Source organism: Schistocerca serialis, chromosome 9 (assembly GCF_023864345.2).
Source record: "Schistocerca serialis cubense isolate TAMUIC-IGC-003099 chromosome 9, iqSchSeri2.2, whole genome shotgun sequence".
NCBI lineage: Eukaryota > Metazoa > Arthropoda > Insecta > Orthoptera > Acrididae > Schistocerca > Schistocerca serialis.
In genome coordinates this window covers 325,851,650-325,873,204 of record NC_064646.1, presented here as the reverse complement: position 1 = coordinate 325,873,204, position 21,555 = coordinate 325,851,650, and the positions used below count along the sequence as shown (strand labels likewise).

At 41.3% G+C, this 21,555-nt stretch overlaps 1 protein-coding gene across 1 annotated transcript in view; it reads left to right on the top strand.

Annotated features, from left to right (window-relative positions):
• Positions 1 to 15,723, top strand: part of LOC126419112 (AP-4 complex subunit beta-1-like) — a 43,442-nt gene extending 27,719 nt beyond the window's left edge. Inside the window, exons 6-7 of the mRNA XM_050086208.1 lie at positions 4,219 to 4,536; positions 15,317 to 15,723. Coding sequence (XP_049942165.1) covers positions 4,219 to 4,536; positions 15,317 to 15,600 — 602 coding nt within the window. The 3' untranslated portion in view covers positions 15,601 to 15,723. The remainder of the gene's footprint in view (positions 1 to 4,218; positions 4,537 to 15,316) is intronic.
• Positions 15,724 to 21,555: the final 5,832 nt, after the last annotated feature.

Here is a 21,555-nt window from a genome sequence, read left to right as displayed (position 1 = left end):
TACTCATCTACTAATTGAACAATACCATCAAATTTTTTTCTGGAATGCAATAGTATGTACAATATTCATCACTGATAATTTTCTGTTTCTGAAAAACTGTTAGCCGGCCGCGGTCGCCATGCGGTTCTAGGCACTGCAATCCGGAACCGCACTACTGCTATGGTCGCAGGTTCAAATCCTGCCTTGGGCATGGATGTATGTGATGTCCTTAGGTTAGTTAGGTTTAAGTAGTTCTAAGTTCTAGGGGACTGATGACCTCAGATGTTAAGTCCCATAGTGCTCAGAGCCATTTGAACCATTTTTGAAAAACTGTTCTTCTAAAAGAGGATTCACTTTGTCAAGGTTCAGTATATTTATTTCACTGCAATTTGTTGCCCTGAAGGACATCAGTATTTGTGATGCATATCTTCCTGTATCACATCATTCCTCAAGTGTCCAGAAAAGATTGTCCAGAAAAGTTTTACCCTTTTTTTCATGACAATGTTTTTGTGACAATTAATAAAATATTCTGGACTATTATGCCGTGGACTAAGGGATGTTTTCACTTCAAAACCTGACGTTTTGACCCCATCTGTGGAGGACAAGTTTTGAAGTGAAATCCCTTAGACCATGACATAATTGTCTGGAATATTTTATTAATTGTGGCAACTCAGGCTGTGAAAGTTTACATTTTACAATGTTTTGTGAATTTTAAATGCATCCACAGTTCTACCACTTCAGTAAACACAGAGAAGCCCCACCATTCTATCTTTCCCTTGTTGTATGTATACTGACATATTATTGCTGTTTTCTTGAGTCTCTCGACATAGTATTCTGTCCATAGGTCATCTATCAAAACATACCACTTACAGCATACATAGAAGCCCTCTTCATCTCTATTGTGGCTACATTGCAGACTTCATCCATAGAAGCACATAAATCTTACATGGATAAACTCACAGCAGCACATACTAATACAACTGCTCCACCAGAAGCACTGAAATATCTGAAAGTTAGCTGTAACTGGATATATAAAACACTCTACTTACCAGGAAGTGTTATGAGACTTCACACATATATCAAGAGTAGACAAACCTCATCACCAGTCTGTTGGAAACAGGTTGGAACAGCACTGTGTGTACCAAAGCTATGTTGTTCTGCCCATAAAAACTTCAAAATTCTGCTGATGTTAACTGAGGGCTGTTATCTGTCACAGTGGTTTCTGGAAGCCCTTCAGTTGAGAAGGTATGAGATAAGGCCTGGATGGTTTTTGTTGATGATGCTAAGTGCACCTGTGAAATGTGTGGGAAACTGCTATTTGCATTTATGACATTCAACCAGAAGTAGACCAGAAAATGCCCTGCAAAATTTAGATGAATGGGAGACACTGGATTGTCATGTCAAGCCAAGAAAAATATTGACACGATGGCGCTGCCTGTTTACTTCGACATGTCATGCCCTTTAGAAGACATGTTGGTGAGCCAACCATTTGATGGCCTTCATAAAATAATGTCAAGATGTGTCACTGGAGTGCTTGTGGCCATTATCTCTATGGAGCAAGAGGACACCTTTGAGAGTGGACAGCTCATGTCAGCCAATACCACCAGGCCATAATGTCCAGATTTTCAAGAGTCTTCCAGTCTACTGACAAACCATTCTTCACGGATTGCATTATTTATCATCCTGCAACCAGATGGTGATGACTGTGGTATCAGTGGACAAACTGGCCTTCGTTGCCTCAGCTTTGGCATGAGTATGGAAGCATTCTTTAGGAGCCTCACCAAACTTGGGGTCATATCCTAGTGGGAGATGTGATAGGATGTCTGCATTGGCAAGTGCACTGTGGGCTGATCTGTTGTCACAGTGGTATCCTGAGAGGAACAGTGCCCATCTCTGCAGATGACACGCAGTCCTAGTCAAAATATTAGCATGTGGGTTGAACAGTGGCAACAAAGGGATATTAACAGGACAAATCTGCATTTGTATACATAGTTGTGAAATGTCCTCTGTGCAAAGATTTTGCTGCACTTGCATTAACATTTTGGGAACAAATGCAACTGGACACAACTCCGTTGACTTTATGAGAAAGAACCACCCTCAAGCTAGAGTTAAATGATTCTGCTGTCACTATCAGAGGCTTAGAAGGTTTGTATGCCATGAGACATATTGGGCAGAGCAGAGCCAGTTTGAGGTCTCGAAAAGCCTTGCCGCAAGCAGAGGACCATTGCAATTTGAAATTCTTGTGAAGGAACTGATATAGTTGTTTGGCAGTAGCTGCCACATAGGGAATGAATTTTCTGTTGTTCAGTTGTCCTAACATGGATTTGATTTGTTTAGCACGTCTGGAGCCCAGTAGCTTTTGTACACCCTCGATATAATGGAGCTTTCATACAGCCTCGATATAATGTGGATTGGGGCGAATCCCTGATCCACTGAAAACATGGTCCAGATATTGTGGTTGCAGCATGAAGAAACATTTTTCCTTATTGGAGGCCAAATTGGTTGCTAGATCCTGTGCCTTTTTACCAGTGACAGTGATGTTGTCCAAATAATGTACTGTACTCAGAATGTCCTGTGTGAGGTGTTCCAAATAGTATTGGAATATGGCTGGTGCATTGGTGATGCCAAAGGGCAGACGAGTATGTCAAAAGTGACCAAATGACATACTGATGACCAGGATGTTTCTGAAGGTTTCATTCAGTGTAAGCTGCAAGTAAGTGTCCCATAGGTCAATTTTTGCAGAAAATTTGGCTCCAGCAAGGCACGTGATTATATCCTCTACTTTTGGAATAGGGTTTGCACCAATGACAGACTGGGCATTGACAGTTGCCTTAAAACCTCCACAAATCCTTAATGATTCATTCGGTTTCTCAATTACACTGTAGGGATGGTTCAGAATTCTTTCTACCTGTAGACAATGCAGCTCACAATGAAGCTTGTTGTACTGAGCAAAAGGAACATTCTGTGCCTTAAGAAACATGGACATTGCTGAAGGCAGTAACGAGATACTTGCTTCAAAGCCAGTGATACCAATTGATAGAAGTGAGAAAACCAAGACATATTTTGCACAAATATCCTGCAGACAGGAACTGGAGATGAAGAGTTGGATGCTATTCATTAAATCATGGACTTCAAAACCAAGGGCACTGAAGAGCTCCAACCTCAAAATGTTTGTAGTTTCCTTTGTATTGACCAAGATGGCGTAGGCTGTCAGGGAGGTTGCTTGGCACTAAACCTGAGTGCTGGAATGACCATCACCTTGATGGTATCATTCGCACAGCATTTTCACTGCTTATAAAAAGTTCATAAGGCAGAGCGATACATGTCACAATTGACCGTAGTTGTTGAAAATCCATTATCAATTAGAGAAACAGCTAGGATGGTGTTGATAACCACTTCCAATGTTATAAGCTATTTGAGATAGGGGTTGCCTTGATATAGAACATGTTAGAACCATGGACACTGAATCAGAATCCCTGGAATCTATTTGGGCACAGTTGACATTCATGTTGAAGGACAATCTAAACGCTTCAGCTTTGTGTCCATTTTTTCCAGTCTGTGCACTTTTCCCTTTGAAAGTAGCACTGCTGGTGTGTGCTACAAACAACTACTGCAGTAAGGTAATTGCTTAGGGTGTTGTCTACCAGTGGTGTCTTAGCCTCAAGGGGTGTGGTCAGTGACTGTGCCATCTGTATATGAACATACCACTTTAAACACATTTTGCTCCTCTAACTCTGTTATTTGTGCTTCTATTTTATTCTTTATTACTTTACCATACAATCGAGCAGTTGCACAAATAAAGCTGATTGCCCTATAGTTCACACAGTAGTTGGCTTCTGGTTTTAAATATGGGTGAAATAATTGCTTTTTTAAAATTAATTTGGCAGTTCCTCACTATTTAAACATTGATGATTCTATAGGCACCTTTCCCAAGCCTGAAGGTTTCTCATGTCTCATTTGTTAGAGAGATTTACTTACATCTGCTGAGTCCACTAGTGTTTGTTGTTCGCTTTGTGTTGAGTTAGCAGGATTTGTTCGGCAGTCAACTGTGAATTGTACGCTTTTCTCCATTAGGAGATTTTCATAGTAGGTTTTCCACTCCTCCATAAAGATAAGACTCATTCTTGCAATGCCTTTTTGTTGCATTTATGTTATAAGGATTTTTTATGTACATGTTGAGTATAGATTTTGCATTGTATACAAAACTAATATTCGTGCCACTGTTGTGTGGTTGTTCAGTAGCAGCAGTTCTACGAGAGCAGTGCACAGCAGGAGGACCAGTGGCAACGGCTGCAGCCCGATGTCTGTGTGCGTGTGCGGCTCGCTCCTCTGCGTCTACCTTCCTCACAGCATCCACTTCACTGTTGGTGCGCAACACAGTGCACCACGATGTTACTGCCGCAGTTCTGGATGGTCTACAGGATGTCAGCTTAGATAACTTCCCACAAGAAGATATAAGTGACCTCCTCTGTAAGGTCATAGATGTTACCAATACAATAAAAGAGTCTCCTCCACCCATTCTGCCTGTCTTGTTAGGGGCATATGGAGAACTTCTTGGTGAGTATGAAGTAAAATACTACTGCTTGTAGTAGACTGATGTAGATAAAATCTACATAATTGGTGTTGTGTAAGGGTTGTATCATTGGCTTTAAAACAAAAGGTCCTGGATCCCGGGTTTGATCCAAGTCATTAATTTTATTTTGAGAAAAATCATCAGCTATTATGGTCAAACAGTTCATGTATACATAAACACCCTAATTCTGCTAATGGACTTATCAGAACATGTTGGAGGAGTGGATAGAGGCTCAGGACATGTCCTCGCACTTTTGGTGTGAAACTGCAGAAGAATCAGAAATGATCAATGGCTTGAGAATGTGGAAGGTAATAGAAACCAGTGCATTAAAGACATGTAATGTGTAGACTTGGGAAATGTGGCCTGTAACTGGGTAAGTGTCATAATGATCTCGCCACCGGAAAAATATTCCAGGTTAGTCCCTCATTTGCATATGTAGGAGGGGAGTGCCAAAGGTGATGTGACCATGAAAGAAATATTGATAAACCGATAGGGTAACATTCTACAAGCTGGAGTGTGAAAAGTCAGAAGTCCAGATGTGCTAGGGTAGTTAGAAAATGTAAAAGGGAAATGCAAAGGCTAAAACTAGGTGCAGTAGCAGTCAGTGAAGTGAAATGAACAGAAGATAAATATTATTGGTCAGAAAAATACAGTGTAATGCCAACAGCAGCAAAACATAGCATAATGTCCCACTGGTGGCCATACAGCCCCAGAAATCTCTATGGAAGAAAAGTCCTCTTTCAATGCAGACCCTAAAATGTTCCCTTATGTGGCTACACATTGGGAGGAACATAGGTCTAAGCAGCAAGCAGAAAAATACTCCACCCAATACCTAATTTGCACAAGGACTAACGGGATTCCTTCTTGGCTACAAAGCCCTTATTCTTTGTGGAGAACTCAAAAGGCAAGTTTTGAGGAGCGCCAGCCATCCTAGAATGAAATTGGGTCAGTTTTGATCAAAACAGCATTCCCTGACCAGTCACAGGCACTGCTCCCTTGTAACAAGCTGGTTGACATACTGGTGACAGTCACTCCCCATAATAGTCTAAATATGGTTCAGATCATCATTTTCCACTGAGACCTGCTCTAGCGATCTGATGATGAGCTATGCACCAACTTGGGGCAACGGTTGTACACTTTGTCATGTACATAGAGGGCAAAAGAACAATGGGGTTACTACCGGTGCCTTCATCTTGGACTTTGAGGGTGATTTATTGCATGAAAAGTTCAAGAAGATGGTATATCAATGCGATGTGAAACCGTATGGTTTGCAGCCCTTGTCTTCTCCCATCCATACAGTGGAGAATCCGTGGTGACCTGTGTGGTAGTGACCACTTTCCAATCTTCCTGTTCCTACATCAGTGTTACTTCCATGGATTCCTGCCCAGACGGACTCTCAACAGTGTTGACTGGGGTGATTCCACCTCTCTTGTTGCCCTTGGCTCCCCACTGCATGGAGATACCAATGAGGCAGTCCAGAATACAACCAACTACAGTGATTCATTCGGCAACTGCTTTGGCAATCCCCTGTTCCTTGGGCCCGCCCTGATGAAAGACTGTAGCTTGGTGGTCATCAGAAATTGCAGAGGCCATTAAATATCATATGCGGGCTTTCCAGTGCCATAAGCAGAACCCATCGATGGAGCATCTCATTGCCTTTAAGAGGTACTGTGCCCGGGTCCGCCATCTAATAAAATGAGGGAGAAAAGAATGCTGTGAACGGTATGTTTCAAGTGTCGGACCACATACCTTCCCTTTGCAAGTTTGGGCAAAGATCATACATCTCTGTGGATACCAGGCACCTGCAGGTTTACCTGGTAGTACCTTGAATGGCGCTGTCTACACTGACCCAGACGCTGTCGCCAAACATTTTGTTGTGCATTGTGCTTGAGCCTCTGTGACTAAGAATTATGGACCTGCCTTTCGTGTCCCAAAACAGCGGGTGGAGTGAAAGCAGTTATCTTCTACTTCACCAACTGGAGTCATAAATGCTCCATTCAGCGAGTGAGAATTCGTGGAATTCATCAGTGATCTAGCCCACTGCACTGATATAGCTCCAGGGTCGGACCGTGTCCACAACCAAATGGTCAAACACCTATCAATGGATTGTCAACATCATATCCTTGCCGCCTTTAACTACATGTGGAGTGAGAATCAGTTCCCATCCCAATGGTAAGGAAGCATTATCATCCCAGTACTGAAACTGGGTAAGCATCCTCTGGAGACGCACAGTTATTGCCCAATTAGTCTCGCCAATTTTCTCTGTAAGTTGCTTGAATGCATGGTCAAGTGGTGGCTGTGTTGGCTCCTTGAATCTTGGAGTCTTCTGGCTTTGTCCCTGGCTGGTTTTCGCCAAGTCTATTCCGTTACTGATAATTTGGTTTACCTGGAGTCTGCCATCCAAACATCTTTTGCCCAATGTCACCACCTTATAGCCATCTTCTTCGGCCTGCAGAAGGCTTATGACACTACATGGCGACACCACATCCTTACCATCTTACACGAGTGGTGTCTCTGAGGCCCACTCCCAATTTTTATCCAGAAATTCCTGTTCTGTGTGCACTGTGGTAAAGCAAGGCACCTCTGCTCAGTGTGAAGAAGCCACATAACCTACTCCCATCCTGTTCCATGAGGTGGGTGCAAGGGTCACTGTTTTTTTGGTTAATTAGGTCATGTTTGCATAACTGGTCTTGCCCAAGGTGTCCCTACCCTCATGGTATTTGGTTGCCTACAATGGTATTTCTATTCTTCTTTGTGGGTAGTTCTTGATCACTACAGCCAACAAAGTTTGTCATTGACCACCTGCCTGCTACCAATATTTTTGGCCTCTATGCCTTAACATTAAATGTTTTTTCTATCTATGATGAAGTCAAAGTAGTGTCAACCACAGTCCCTTTCCAGGAACAGGATGATCTCTGCACTGCATTTGTATTTCAGCCATATTTTAGATCTGCTTCAGACTTTCAGGTGCATATGATCCTTCAGCCAGATGCCACACGTAATTTTTACCACACCAGATCAATTCTGGTTACCTCACATGCTTCTGTGAAGCAGGAGCTAGATCATCTCCAGGCTGCTGGGGTTATCACACCTCTGACATCCAACACATGGGCCACTCAGCTAGTCATCATCAGAAAGCACAATGGTTCTCTTCAATTTTGTGGAGATTTCAAGGCAACCATCAATGTCCAATGGCAAATGGAAACTTCTCCTCTTTCCCGGTCGGAAGACCACCTCAGCAGATACGCTGGAGGGGAATACTACTACAACATAGACCTCACCAAGGTTTACCTCCCATTACCCTTAGATAAAGAATCACAGAACACTGTCATTAATAAGTCTTTTGGATTATATAAGTACAAGTGACTTACATTTGGCTTTGCCTCGACCCCAGAAATTTTCCAAATGTTTCTGGAACAGCTGATGCACCATATATTGGCATGCATGAATTACTTTGATCTCACTGTGATGAGAGCCTCTCACTAGCACCACTTGCAAAACTTGCATACCCTTTATACGAACCTGTAGGACACAGGCCTGCATTGTTGTTTCAAGAAGTGCAGGTTTTTTTAAAGCCAGAAATTGTGTTTGGGTCATTGGCTCATCAAAGAGTGAGAGAATTAGGCGCATTGATCAGAATGTCACCACAATAGGATTCCCTACCTCACCCAACTTCCCTCATTTACAGGTGTTTTCTGGCAAAATCTGCTATTATTCTAAGTTCTTACCCTGCACAACCTCTCAATCAGTTGCATAAGAATAGCGTGCCTTATAACTGGGTTCCTGGCTGCAACAGAGCTTTTACCCATTGAAAACCGTGCTGAAATTCATCCCTTGCCTCAAGTCTTTCTCTCCCATTTGGCCGTTGGTTGTGGCAGGCGCCTAAGGCATTTGAATAGTCTTGGCACACAGGAACAGGGATAGATCTGAACAGCCTGTAACATACACATCCAAGATATTGATGCCTGCAGGGTGAAACTATTCCCTGATCAAAATGGGAAGCATTGGAAGTATTTGCCATTACAAACTGCCATGTCAATCTTTTTTGGGATGAAGCTCTTTCTAATTACAGATCACAAGTGACTGCCAGCATTATTGAGGCTGTGCTCCAATCTCCCAGAGAGGATAGCCCAAAGCCTCCAACGCTGGGCATTATTTCTGATTGCATACAATTATATCATCTTGTATAAGCCCATGTTGCAGCATTCCAATACAGACATTGTTGTTTCTATGCACTAGACCACACCATGGTTTTGACCAACTGGAGGTCCTCTGCTCCCATATCAATACCATGCGACAACATAAGTTTGATGGTTTTTCCATTACTGCTACTCATGTCGCTGCTGCCGTGTGCCGGGACCCCACCGTGTGGCAGGTCCTCCACTATGTGACCCATGGCTGGCCAGCTTATCTCAGCTGCTGGCTGGTGACCAAGCTCCTCCTGGAACCTTATTTCTGACAGGCTCTTGGTTGTAGATGATGTCAATCTTTTGGACACAGAGAAATGATCATCCCAGCAGAATTGTGCCAATTGGTGTTCAGCTTGCTGCACCAACAACATTGAGGGATATCCCACAACAAGGTGCTAGCTTCCTGTCATATATACTGGCCAGAAATCACCAGTGCCGTCAAAAGAATGGTCTGTGACTGTACGGTGTGTGCCCAGCACCACCACAATCTTTGGCCACCTAACCTACTCCTGCCTCACCTAAGACTGCATACATCTTGATTTTGAAGGCCAATTTTTGAGATTGATGTGGCTTTTCATTATGGATGCTTACTTCAAGTGCCCCTGTGTTGTTCATATGGCATCCTCCATGACTAACATCACCCTCACTGTCTTAATCCAGGTTTTGGCCATCAAAGGGTTCCTTCGCACATTGGTCTCCAACAAGGGGCCACAATTCACAGAGTGCATCTTCCAAGATTTCTTGGGGGCCAGTGGCATAAAACATATTTGCAGCCCTCTGTTTCATCCTTTCTCAAATGGTAAAGCAAAACATCTCATTTGAACTTACAAGCAGCAACTGAAAAAAACTGATGAGTCCACTACCACTACATTGGTTCTCACCTTGTTTTCGAGCACTTAATGGACCAAGCTCCTCCATGGGCACCAACTGGAGGCTGTGCTTGATCGTCTGACACCGCTCTCCTCCCTCCCCGTATTATGCACCTAGCATGACTGTGTGGGCCCACTCGTGCAGAATCAGAGTGCCGCTATCACAACCAGCTTTGGTCTCGAAAGGTGGTGCCTCCATGGCCACCCACCTCTCCCCTCCCCCCCCCCCCCACCCCACCCCCACCCCCCTCGTCTAGCCACTGCATTTTGGTGACTGTGTAGCACCATGGCTGTCACCCATGATGGCTACATACAACTCCCCACTGTTGCACTGGTGAGGTGATACCTTCTGTGTACATGCAGATCAGTGAAAATACCTGGCACACCCATCACCAGTGATGTCCTGACGAATGCCGGCAGACACCCTACCTTCCCGCAGCATGCAGGTGAAGAGCTTTGGCACTTGATTCTTCTGTCTGATCATGTTTTGGATTGTGTGTCTCTGTGTTCTTGGCCTGTTGACATTGTTTTGACAAAGGTTCTCACCTTATCCCCTCATTGTTGCATAGGTTCTACATCTACATCGATACTCTGCAAATCACATTTAAGTATCCGGCAGAGGGTTCATCGAAACACCTTCACAATTATCTGTTATTCCAATCTCATAGCATGCAGAAAGAACGAACACCTATGTCTTTCCGGGTAAGCTCTAATTTTCCTTATTTTATCTTGATCGTTGCTCCCTATATAGGTCAGCATCAACAAAATATTTTCACACTTGGAGGAGAAATTTGGTGATTGGAATTTCTTGAGAAGTTTCCTCTGCAGCGAAAAATGCCTTTGTTTTAATGATGTCCATCCCAAATCCTGTATCATTTCAGTGACTCTCTCTCCCCTATTTCGCAATAATACAAAATGTGCTGCCCTTCTTTGAGTTGAGCTTTGTCGTCGTACTCTGCCAATCCTATCTGGTAGGGATACCACACAGTGCAGCAGTATTCTACAAGGGGACGGACAAGTGTTGCATAGGCAGTCTCTTTAGTAGGTATGTTACATTTTCTAAGTGTCCTGCCAATAAAACATAGTCCTTAGTTTGCCTCCCCCACAACATTTCCTGTGTTTTCCTTCCAATTTAAGTTCTTCGTAATTGTAATTCTTAGGTATTTAGTTGAATTTATGGCCTTTATATTTGACTGATTTATCGTGTAACCGAAGTTTAACGGATTCCTTTTAGCACTCGTGTGGATCACCTCACACTTTTCATCATTTTGAGTCAACTGCCAATTTTTGCGCCGTACACGTATCTTTTCTAAATTGTTTTGCGATTTGTTTTGATCTTCTGATGGCTTTGCTAGTTGATAAACGATAGCATCATGTGCAGACAGCCTAAGACGGCTACTCAGATTGCTTCCCAAACCTTTATATAAGTAAGGAACAGCATAGGGTCTACATCACTACCTTGGGAATGCCAGAAATCACTTCTGTTTTACTCAATGACTTTGCATGAATTACTATGAGTTGTGACCCCTCTGACTTGAAATCTTGAATCCAGTCACATAACTGTGATGATATTCAATAAGCATGCAACTTCACTACAAGCTGCTTGTGTGGTACAGTGTCAGAAGCCTTCCAGAAATCCAGAAACATGGAATTGCTATGAAATCCCTTGTCAATAGCAGTCAACACTTCGTGCAAATAAAGAGCTAGTTGCGTTTCACAAAAATGATGTTTTCTAAATCCATGTTGAGTCAATAGACCGCCCATGTTGAGTCAATAGACCGTTCTCTTCGAGGTAATTCGTAATGTTTGAACACAATATATGTTCCAAAATCCTGCTGCATATTGACATTAATGATATGGGTCTCTAATTTAAGGAATTACTCCGACTACCTTTCTTGAGTGTTGGTGTGACCTGTGCAACTTTAGAGTCTTTGTGTACAGATCTTTCGTCAACCTAACGGTTGCATATGATTGTTAAGTATGGAGCTATAGCATCAGCATACTCTGAAAGGAACCTAATTGGACCAGGAGACGTACTTTTACTTAGTGATTTAAGTTGTTTCACTTCTCCAAGGATATCTACTTCTATGTTACTCATGTTGGCAGCTGTTCTTGATTCGAATTCTGGAATATTTACTTCATCTTCTTTGATGGAGGAATTTTGGTAGGTTGTGTTTAGTAACTCTGCTTTGGCAGCATTGTCTTCAATAGTATCTCCCTTGCTGTCATGCAGAAAAGGCATTGATTTTGCCTTGCCACTAGCATATTTCACATAAAACTAAAATCTCTTTGGATTTTCTGCCAGGTTTCGAGACAAAGTTTCATTGTGGAAACTATAAACATCTCACATTGCATTCCGCACTAAGTTTCTAGCTTCTGTAAAAGCTTGTCAATCTTGGAGATTTTGCATCTGTTTAAATTTGGCATGTTTTTTATTGTTTCTGCAACAGTGTTTTGACCTGTTTTGTGTACCATGGGAATCAGGTCTGTCATTCATTAATTTATTGGATATAAATCTCTCAGTTGCTGTCAATACTATTTCTTTCAATTCATGCCACATCTGGTCTACACTTACATTGTTAATTTGGAAAGAATGGAGATTCTCTCTCAGGAAGGCATCAAGTGAATTATCTGCTTTTTTGTAGAGGTATATTTTTTGTTAATTTTTGGAGGATTTGGAGGTTACAATATTCAGTCTCACTACAACAACCCTGTGTTACTAATCCCCATATCCATTTCTATGCTTATTATTAACTCAGGATTATTTGTTGAAAAGAGGTAAAGTGTGTTTTCACAACCATTTACTATTCGCATGGGCTCATGAACTAACTGCTCAAAATAATTTTCAGAGAATGCATTTAGCACAATTTCAGATGATGTTTTATGTGTACCTCCGGAATTAAACATGTATTATCACCCACATATCAAGGGTAAATTAAAGTCACCACCAATTATAATTGTGCGAGTCAGGTACGTGTTTGAAATCAAACTCAAGTTTTCTTTGAGCCTTTCAGCAATTGTATCATCTGAATTGGGAGGTCGGTAAAAGGATCCAATTATTATCATATTCCGGCTGCCAAGAGTGACCTCTGCGTATACTAACTCACAAGAACTATCTACTTCAATTTCACGACAAGATAAACAACTATTAACAGCAACAAACACACCACCACCAAGTATGTTTAGCCTATCTTTTCGGGACACCGTTAGGTTCTTCACAAAAATTTTGGCTGAACTTACATCCAGCTTTAGCCAGCTTTCAGTGCCTATAACAATTTGAGCATCAGTGCTTTTCTATTAGCACTTGGAGCTCTGGTACTTTCCCAACACAGGTACGACAGTTTACAACTGTTATACTGATGGTTGCTGTATCTACGTTCTTCCTGTGTTCGGCATGCACCCTTTGTGACTGAAGCCCTTTTTATGTTTTCCCGAGACCCTCTAACCTAAAAAACCGCCCAGTCCATGCCACACAGCCCCTGATACTCGTGTAGCCACCTCCTGCACATAGGGACTCGTGACCTATTCAGCGGAACTTGAAACCCAAGCATGCTATGGCACAAGTCGAGGAATCTGCAGCCTACACGGTCGCAAAACCATCTTAGCCTCTGATTCAGACCCTCCACTCAGCTCTGTACCAAAGGTCCGCAATCAGTCCTGTCGACTATGCAGCAAATGGTCAGGTCTGCTTTCATCTTCCAAGACTGGCAGCCTTTACCACTTTTGTTAGCTGCTTGAAACCAGAGAGAATCTCTTCTGATCCAAAGTGACACACGTCATTGGTACTGACATCAGTCACAACTTGCAGTTGGCTGCACCCTGTGTTCTTCATGGCATCTGGAAGGACGCAGTTCACATCCGGAATGACTCCACCTGGTCTGCACACAGAGTGCACATTGGCGTTTTCCCCCTTGTTGGCAGCCATATCCCTAAGGGGCCCCATAATGTGCCTAATGTTGGAGCTCCCAACTATCAATAATCCCACCCTCTGCGATTGCCCAGATCTTGCAGGCTGATTTCCTCTGAAACAGGACAGGCGACTGCATCTGGCTGAGCGACAGTGTCAGCCACAGACAGCGCTTGGAACCTGTTTGTCAGACCAACTGGGAAGGCCTTACGTGCGGCCCCCTGCAAAGTCTTTCGCCACCTGCCATGCCCCGGTGTGACCTCCCACTTGGTCCGCTGCTCGTGGTCGTGCGGTAGCGTTCTCGCTTCCCGCGCGCGGGTTCCCAGGTTCAATTCCCAGCGGGGTCAGGGATTTTCTCTGCCTTGTGATGACTGGGTGTTGTGTGATGTCCTTAGGTTAGTTAGGTTTAAGTAGTTCTAAGTTCTAGGGGACTGATGACCATAGATGTTAAGTCCCATAGTGCTCAGAGCCATTTGAACCATTTTGAACCTCCCACTTGACCACAGGTGAATGATCAATGTCAGTGCAATCAGTAACTGGGCAGGCCACCAGTGAGGACCGATCGGAGGACTCTGATGTGCTGGACATCTGTTGGACCCCCACAGCTGGCCCACAACAATGGTGCCCATCCACTGTAGCTTCAAGCTGTGTAACCGAAGCCGTCACAGCCTGGAGCTGAGAGCGAAGTGCCACGAACTCTGCTCACATCCACACACAACAATCGCAGTCCCTATCTATACTAAAGAACATGGAAAACCAAAATACCGAGATAAATAGACCATCAGCACATGCTGCAGAACTCTACTGTAGACCCTGATGAAAATGCAGGAACTGTGTCTAATAAATTAGATATACACACAGAGATTCAAAAACCTAGCTGTCGAAACACTTGGGTGAGACTAAATAATTCGCCCTGATTAGGATTTTGTAATATGTTACAAAATCGGTTCACATCCCAGCACAAATGAAAATGTGAGAACAGTGGCTATTACTTATTAAATTAACACAAACTTAAGAAACTAAACTCAAAGCACACAGATGAAATTATATAATTCACTCCTGGTTAGAAACTCGTAAAAGTCACAAAATCAGTTACCTCCCTGTTACTGCGTCTGTCTCGGCCGGTCGCTGCTTTGATCTTTTCCTTGTCTGCATCTTGTCCACTGCTGGTCAGCCATGTTTAACTTGACTACCGCTTCTTATCACATTCTGTCCTGCAGATGGCCCTTCCACCTTGTGGTTTCGCCCATTTCTCTCCCGGGGTTCTGACACATTTGCTGATATCCGCCTCACACGGATACGCTTCGTAGTACAAATGCCAATATGAGATTTTATATTGTTTTCTCCAACTTAATTCTGCCCACATAATTGCTGTTTGGGCACCCTGTGGACTGATTGTTTTACGACTCACAACAAACAAGAGAATGTCACATTTGGTACTGAATATTGAAAAGTTAATGTTAAGCTCTTTCATTTGATACTGTTTGCATCTACAAGGTATTATACGCATTGGCTTCCCCAACTTTACAGTCAGTGAGCAATGCCAAAGAGAGGCAAGATATCATACTAATTCTGCAGTATTGCATGGACTTGAAGACCTGATTGTATAATTGTGCACATGCATTAGAGTGGGCTATTTCAGTTGAAGATGAAGTTTGCTAAAAGTAGCTATTAAAGGATTATCTTAGTTCTTATACTTACTTCAGAACTACATTATAAATTTCTTTAACATTGATAATCTTTCAGATTGAAAAAAAGAGGCTGCAGTACATACTAATTTTCTAATATCTCTTCGCAGGTGACCAAGCAGTACATGTGCTAGAGTCTCTTGTTGATAGATTCAACTGTTACACGGATGAGGGGATATGTCACCTCCTCCTGAGTGCTACACTCAAACTTTTTATGAAAATGCCAGCAAGGGTGCAGCATATCTTAGGAGAGCTCATGGAGGCTTGTATCTTGGATAGGGATGAGTTCTCAGAGCTCAGATGGAGAGCACTTAAATTTTACAACATGCTGAAGGCTGATCCACAGCTTGTGAGGACACTACTTGGCCTGGATAAAAGAGAGGCAATTTCTTGAAGTTGTTGCATAAGAGAAATATGTAAAAATTAACTCTCACCATTGCTAAGATAAGTGGTTGTGATTTGTTTCTTTCTTGTGAGCTGTGATATGTAAATAAACTGTTTTTAATGTTTTATGAAAGCAGTGGAAGTGTGTTTTGTCTTATTTTGTTCTCTTTTTCGTCTTGTGTTCAGTTACTCTGGGAACTCCTACATCTCTTATGCACATTTATTCCTCGTTTTTTCCTCAGAAATTAAACTTTACTTCACTTCAGTGGATCCAAACTATAAACAAGCATGGTATTTGCCAGTGCTTTCAAATATAAAACTAGCTTTCAAATATAAAACTATGTATCATAATATTTGAAACTTTAATTGTATGGATTGATTTATTTAATCCTGATCAAATTGAAATTAAGAAAGTAATTAATGTAATTCAGCTTGTGAAATTGTTACTGGTGTGAGCAAAAAATAAAATGCAGATACACTTACAGATCAAAGTCAACCGCACCCTTGGAATGACAGAGATTGCTGCAGGCAGAGGAAAACTGTGTTGCTTGAACAAAGGGTCACATGATCTTCATACTAAAGTAAAGTAATGTTAAGTTTCTGTTGGCAAATAATTGTAAGTTGTTGCCAGCCTGTGTTGCCATCATTCTGCTGTATGTGTCGCCTAACCCCGTTTGGCTCTGCGATGAAGCTGTATAGTTGCTGTGTACAATCATGTCATCAGGAAACAGCAACTACTTTCAGTGCTAAGGGGTTCTCTTCCTGCCATATTTATAAGGTTGACACAGAGGATTTGGGGAGTATAAAAGAATGCGTCAAAGTTTGTATTAAATTAGACATTAGTTATTTATACTGAGTCACATTCTTGTAGTGTGTTTTCTTAAGTGAACATATCAAGCATATTGGACTGACACCATTGCAAGATGTCCAGGCTGTTTGCTAGCTGCTAAGTGCAGTGCATCAGGCAATACCTGCTTTCTTCTCTTATGGAAGAAGTAGTCTTCTATAGACCTTGCCAGTGCAATTACTAGATTACAGCGGTTTGCAGGTGTTCAGACCCATCCAATGTATTGTAGTCCACTTTGGTGCACTCACCCTGTGTAACGCAGCAACTTATTACGAGATGGCACTCATTGCAGTAAGCCATGCAGCTGTCTAGTATGCTCACAGCACTGCCTGCCGTGAGAACTGCATTGCATAACATTCAGTCGATACAAAGATTCATACTCTCTACGAATCTAAATAATCCATATTAGTTATTATCTGATTTTTCTCAAATTTGTACACAGCCTTTTGTTATTAATGGAATGACGCTATCAGAATTTCAGATTTTTATTTGTTATAATTCTGTAGATAAAGAGAAGTACCTAAAACTCCTAAAACCTATGCTTGGTTTTTTAAAAATCAAGTTAGGAACAATAACAGATTGACTTTCACTATCGTTTGAAGCCATTCCAAAGTTATCAGTGCATAAAAATCAATTAATTAGAATTTTGTTTTTAAACTTGAGTCTCTGTGCATTGCATAATAAAAAAATCGGTCAAAATTATTTGATTATATTTTGCCATGTGAGTGTATGAGAATGATTGAGAGAGTGTATGTGGGACATACGTTAAAATTCAATATTTAATTTTTCGTAAAACCTAGTAGAAACGAACCATGGGAAAGTTATGTTGTAACTGGGATTCAGGTGACGTGTATCAGTGTGTGCTTGCTTTTGTATAAAAGCTGCCAGAATGGAAGTGAGAGGCGAAATAAGTTTATTTATCAATTTGAAGAATATTTTACACTTCGTCTATTTTGATTAAACAGTATACAAGAAATTGAAGTTTTGCTGACATTAATTACTATCAAATTAGTGACTGGATAAGGCAAAATTTGCTGCAAGAACGATCTGTAAGGAACATTCTGATTGGTCGTTTAGATCAACAGCCAATCAGAATTAAGCTGTTCCCACTCGAATAGGGACGTGGGCAGATAGGAGTGTACCTCGAGGAGTCGTTTGCTAGCCGGTCTACGGATAATACGATATTAGATCACTCCTTGAAAATACTCTGTAAGACGAGGAAATAGTGAGCTAATTTTGGTCCAAACATATCATGACTGAAGTGACTGGAGTTACGAAAATTTTAATGAAAGTTTGGTTTGTGTAAATTAAATAGTTTGAGAGACATGAGCGTGTGAACTTTCTGGTCGTAGTAACAATGCCGCGTGGCGTGTTTCATGCTCTGTACGAAGACCACTGAAACAAGTGAATGTTTAACTCATCAATAATTGTGGGCCTGTGACTGGTAGAACATGAAAATTAGTCGGGTCGGACTTACAAAAATTCTGGCTGCCTTTTGAGTGTATATTTGTTATACAGACAGTGAACTTTGAATGATAACGTTTTAACATATTAAATATGGACTTGATAGCCATTTCATGTATTTCAATATGAATAAAAAAGCAGATTTAATCTAATGTGAAATGCTTTTCTGCAAGTTGACTGAATATTCCGAATGCCCGATTTTTTAATTGTAAACTTCCTGGATCCTACAGACTTGTCTCGCGTAAAGTTATGGGAATCAGATTGCATTTTTCAAGGAAACTTAGCTTTTATGTCATGAGTTTGGGTTAGTTTAGGGCATGAGGGAATTGATAGATGGTGGATAAAAACATATTTTCATTATTCCTACTAAAAGTCTAATGAGGCAAAGCAATTGTTAAAACAGTTTGATATGCATTTGTGATGAGAGGGTCTCAAATCATTGCTCAGCCATCCAGTTTTTAATTCTTTGTGGTGTCCTTAAACTGTTTAAGATGTGTCTGGATGGTTCCTTTGATATTAAAAAGAGCCTACTTCCTGCCCTATCCTTGACTGATCATAGCTGGTGTTCCATCTCTAATGACATCACTGTTGACTAGTCTCCCTTCTCTTTTCAAAACTTTAAATTAATTTTTCATTGAATTTCAAGTACAGATGCACATGAAAAACTAAAACATAACTTGGCTGGAATAATCTATACTCTTGATAAAATTTCTCAGTAAAAACTTTTTATATTAACCTAATGATTGCATAATAAATTTATCACAAACAGTAGAAGGTATTGGTAAGCATGTCAAATGTGTTGTATTGAATGCTTTACAGCCCTTACAAGAAACGTTTTGTGTATATTGGTAATAGGTAATGCAAAGACTAGCAGTACGTATAGTCCAACACCACATGCAGCTAGTCTTATACCACTCTCACTGTGTTCTTGAGCAAGTTTCTGGTAATGTTTGTACCTTCTTTCATATTATCTTGTAGCTGTAAATAAGACAGTGACTAGGGGCTGTGCTTGTTTTGAATGGATGCAAGGAAAATTGGCCACTGTCTAGAAAAAATCTAGAAGGTGTGCTGGTTATAGTTCGCAGGTTTTGCACAGCTGAAGTATTGTGGAGCATCTTGGACAAAGTCTAAGGTGTCCCCGAAATCGCTGGGGATCCCGGATGCTGTTTAAACTTCTAATGCCCATGATCTGCCTAGTTTATTCCCAGGATGGATAGTGACTAGTAGCAGAGTTGCGAATCTGGTTGGAATGAATGATCTGGACAAGTTCATAGGGTGGTCTCTCTCTCTCTCTCTCTCTCTCTCTCTCTCTCTCTCTCTCTCTCTCTCTCTACTAGACCCAGAAATGGTCTCCGGCTTCTTCGGATGATCACATATCACCTACCTCATTGCAGTTCCTTACTTCTTGATGTTTTCTTTCCTTCCCTCTGCTTTTTACATGGGTCACTACCTCATATGATAAATGTCAAATTGGCAGTCCATCCTTTTCCTCTCCTGCAAACCTTTAGGCTGTGATTATTGTGGGAACTAGTGATTAATGACTTCAATGGTGAGCTCCATCCAACATCTTGCAAATTATGCACCTACCCCATGATGGCATCAGTAATATCATTATTTGCTGTTTAGGTGATATGATGCACATGTATTTATCCTTTTTACCAAAAGTACTGTCTCGCAGTTTTAGCAGTCTGCCCCACTGCTGAGTACCATTAGTAGTTTTCTGGCAATTTTCAAATTGATGCTGTAGGGCTCTTCTGGGATCACATTGGTAAAATACTCTGTTATTCACTGTTGGAAAATTCTGATAGTGGAATGTCATTCCCACTGATAATTTCTAGCCATTATCTCTTTGTTACTGCTTACTATTTTCAAAATTCAGCAGTTCCTTTGTCTTTCCTCCATAAACAAATACCCTGGTTTTCCAGGATAATTTTGTGCACAAAAAATGTATATGCCAGCCATTTTGTGTCTCATATTTCACCATATGAGACCTGGTTCTCGTGAGTTTCTCCAGTAAAAGCAAAGAATCAGGTCACAAGCTGTTACAGGAAAATATGTGAAAATCAAAGTCTCTGTATGCAGATCACAAATGGTAATGAATGTGGTCTGACTAGTGCTCCTGTCACTGGCATACTACGCAGAGAACATTCAATGGAAAGACAGACAGAGTATCAAATTTTGGCGTCCTTGGATGGCGTCTTGGAGCTGATTAACAGTGATATTATAAAAATTCAACTTCATATTTTAAGAACTGCCTAGTTCTGAAGCTACCTAGTGTGAAACAGAGTAGAAACTTATGGTTGCAAATACCTATGTCACAAAACAAACAAAAGGGTGGAAAATTTAGCCAAGAGACAACAGCTCAAGCAGCACACAACTTAAGGAGCAATAAAGTGCATAACCATTATAATAGCAGTTTACTATAACATCTATGCATTACATATTCATCATGGCTAGCTTAAAATGGAAGTATATGTTAATTACAGAAAAGGTAACTACAAAACAGTGGCACAAATCACACTTCTTACCTCAAAGTGAACGAACCAATCCCAGGCCTTTTTTTCCCCCAGTATTCCTAAAGCAAGAATTTTTAAATACTCCTATGAGATAATATAAACAAATACAAACAAATATGAGCAAATTTTCTTAAGCTCTTATAACTGAAGTTTGCTCTGGCCATGTGCAACTCAAATGACAAATAAAAGTAACACAGTACACTAACTCTCCAGACAACTTTAAACATAAAGAAGATAAACATGTTAGCTGTAAGTTAGGTATAGGGGATGTGAGTATTTGTAGCTTGTGTGTGTATCAACTCTGCTGGGTTGAATATATAGTACTTACTTACTCAATGTCACATTTTGAGTGACAATTGCACAGAATTTTTCATCAAAAACACAATAAAATAGGAAATGAAATGGATGATTAATTACTACATCCAGAGCGAAGAGGACAATCATTGTTGTCAAACATCTGTTATGCTGGGAATTCTCCACTGCATTAGTGGGACGAAGAGGTGTTAACATAAACAATCTGCTAGTAAAGGGCTGGATCCTTCTTAAACATATTTATGTGACAAAAGTTATGGGACACCTCCTAATATCACATCAGACCTCTCTCAACATAGTGCAGCAACTCAACGTGGCACGGACCCAACACGTAGTTGGAAGTCCCCTGCAGAAATACTGAGCCATGCTGCATCTATAGCCATACATAATTTCAAAAGTGTTGATGGAGCATGATTTTGTGCAAAGGCTGATCTCTTGATTACATCTCATAAATGTTTGATGGGATTCATGTCAAGCAATCTGAGTGGCCAAACGATTTGCTCAAATTGTCCAGAATGTTCTTAAAACCTGTTACGAACAATTGTGGTCAGGTGACACAGCACATTGTTCTCCTTAAAAATTCCTTCATTGTTTGGGAACATAAAGTTCATAAATGGCTGCAAATGGTCTCCAAGTAGCTGAATACAACTTTCGGTCAATAATCAGTTCAGCTGGACCAGAAGACCCAGTCCATTCTATGTAAACACAGCTCACACCATTATGGAGACACCACCAGCTTGCACAGTGCCTTGTTGACAACATGGGTCCATGGCTTCGTGGGGTCTGCACCACACTCAAACCCTACCATCAGCTCTTCCCAACAGAA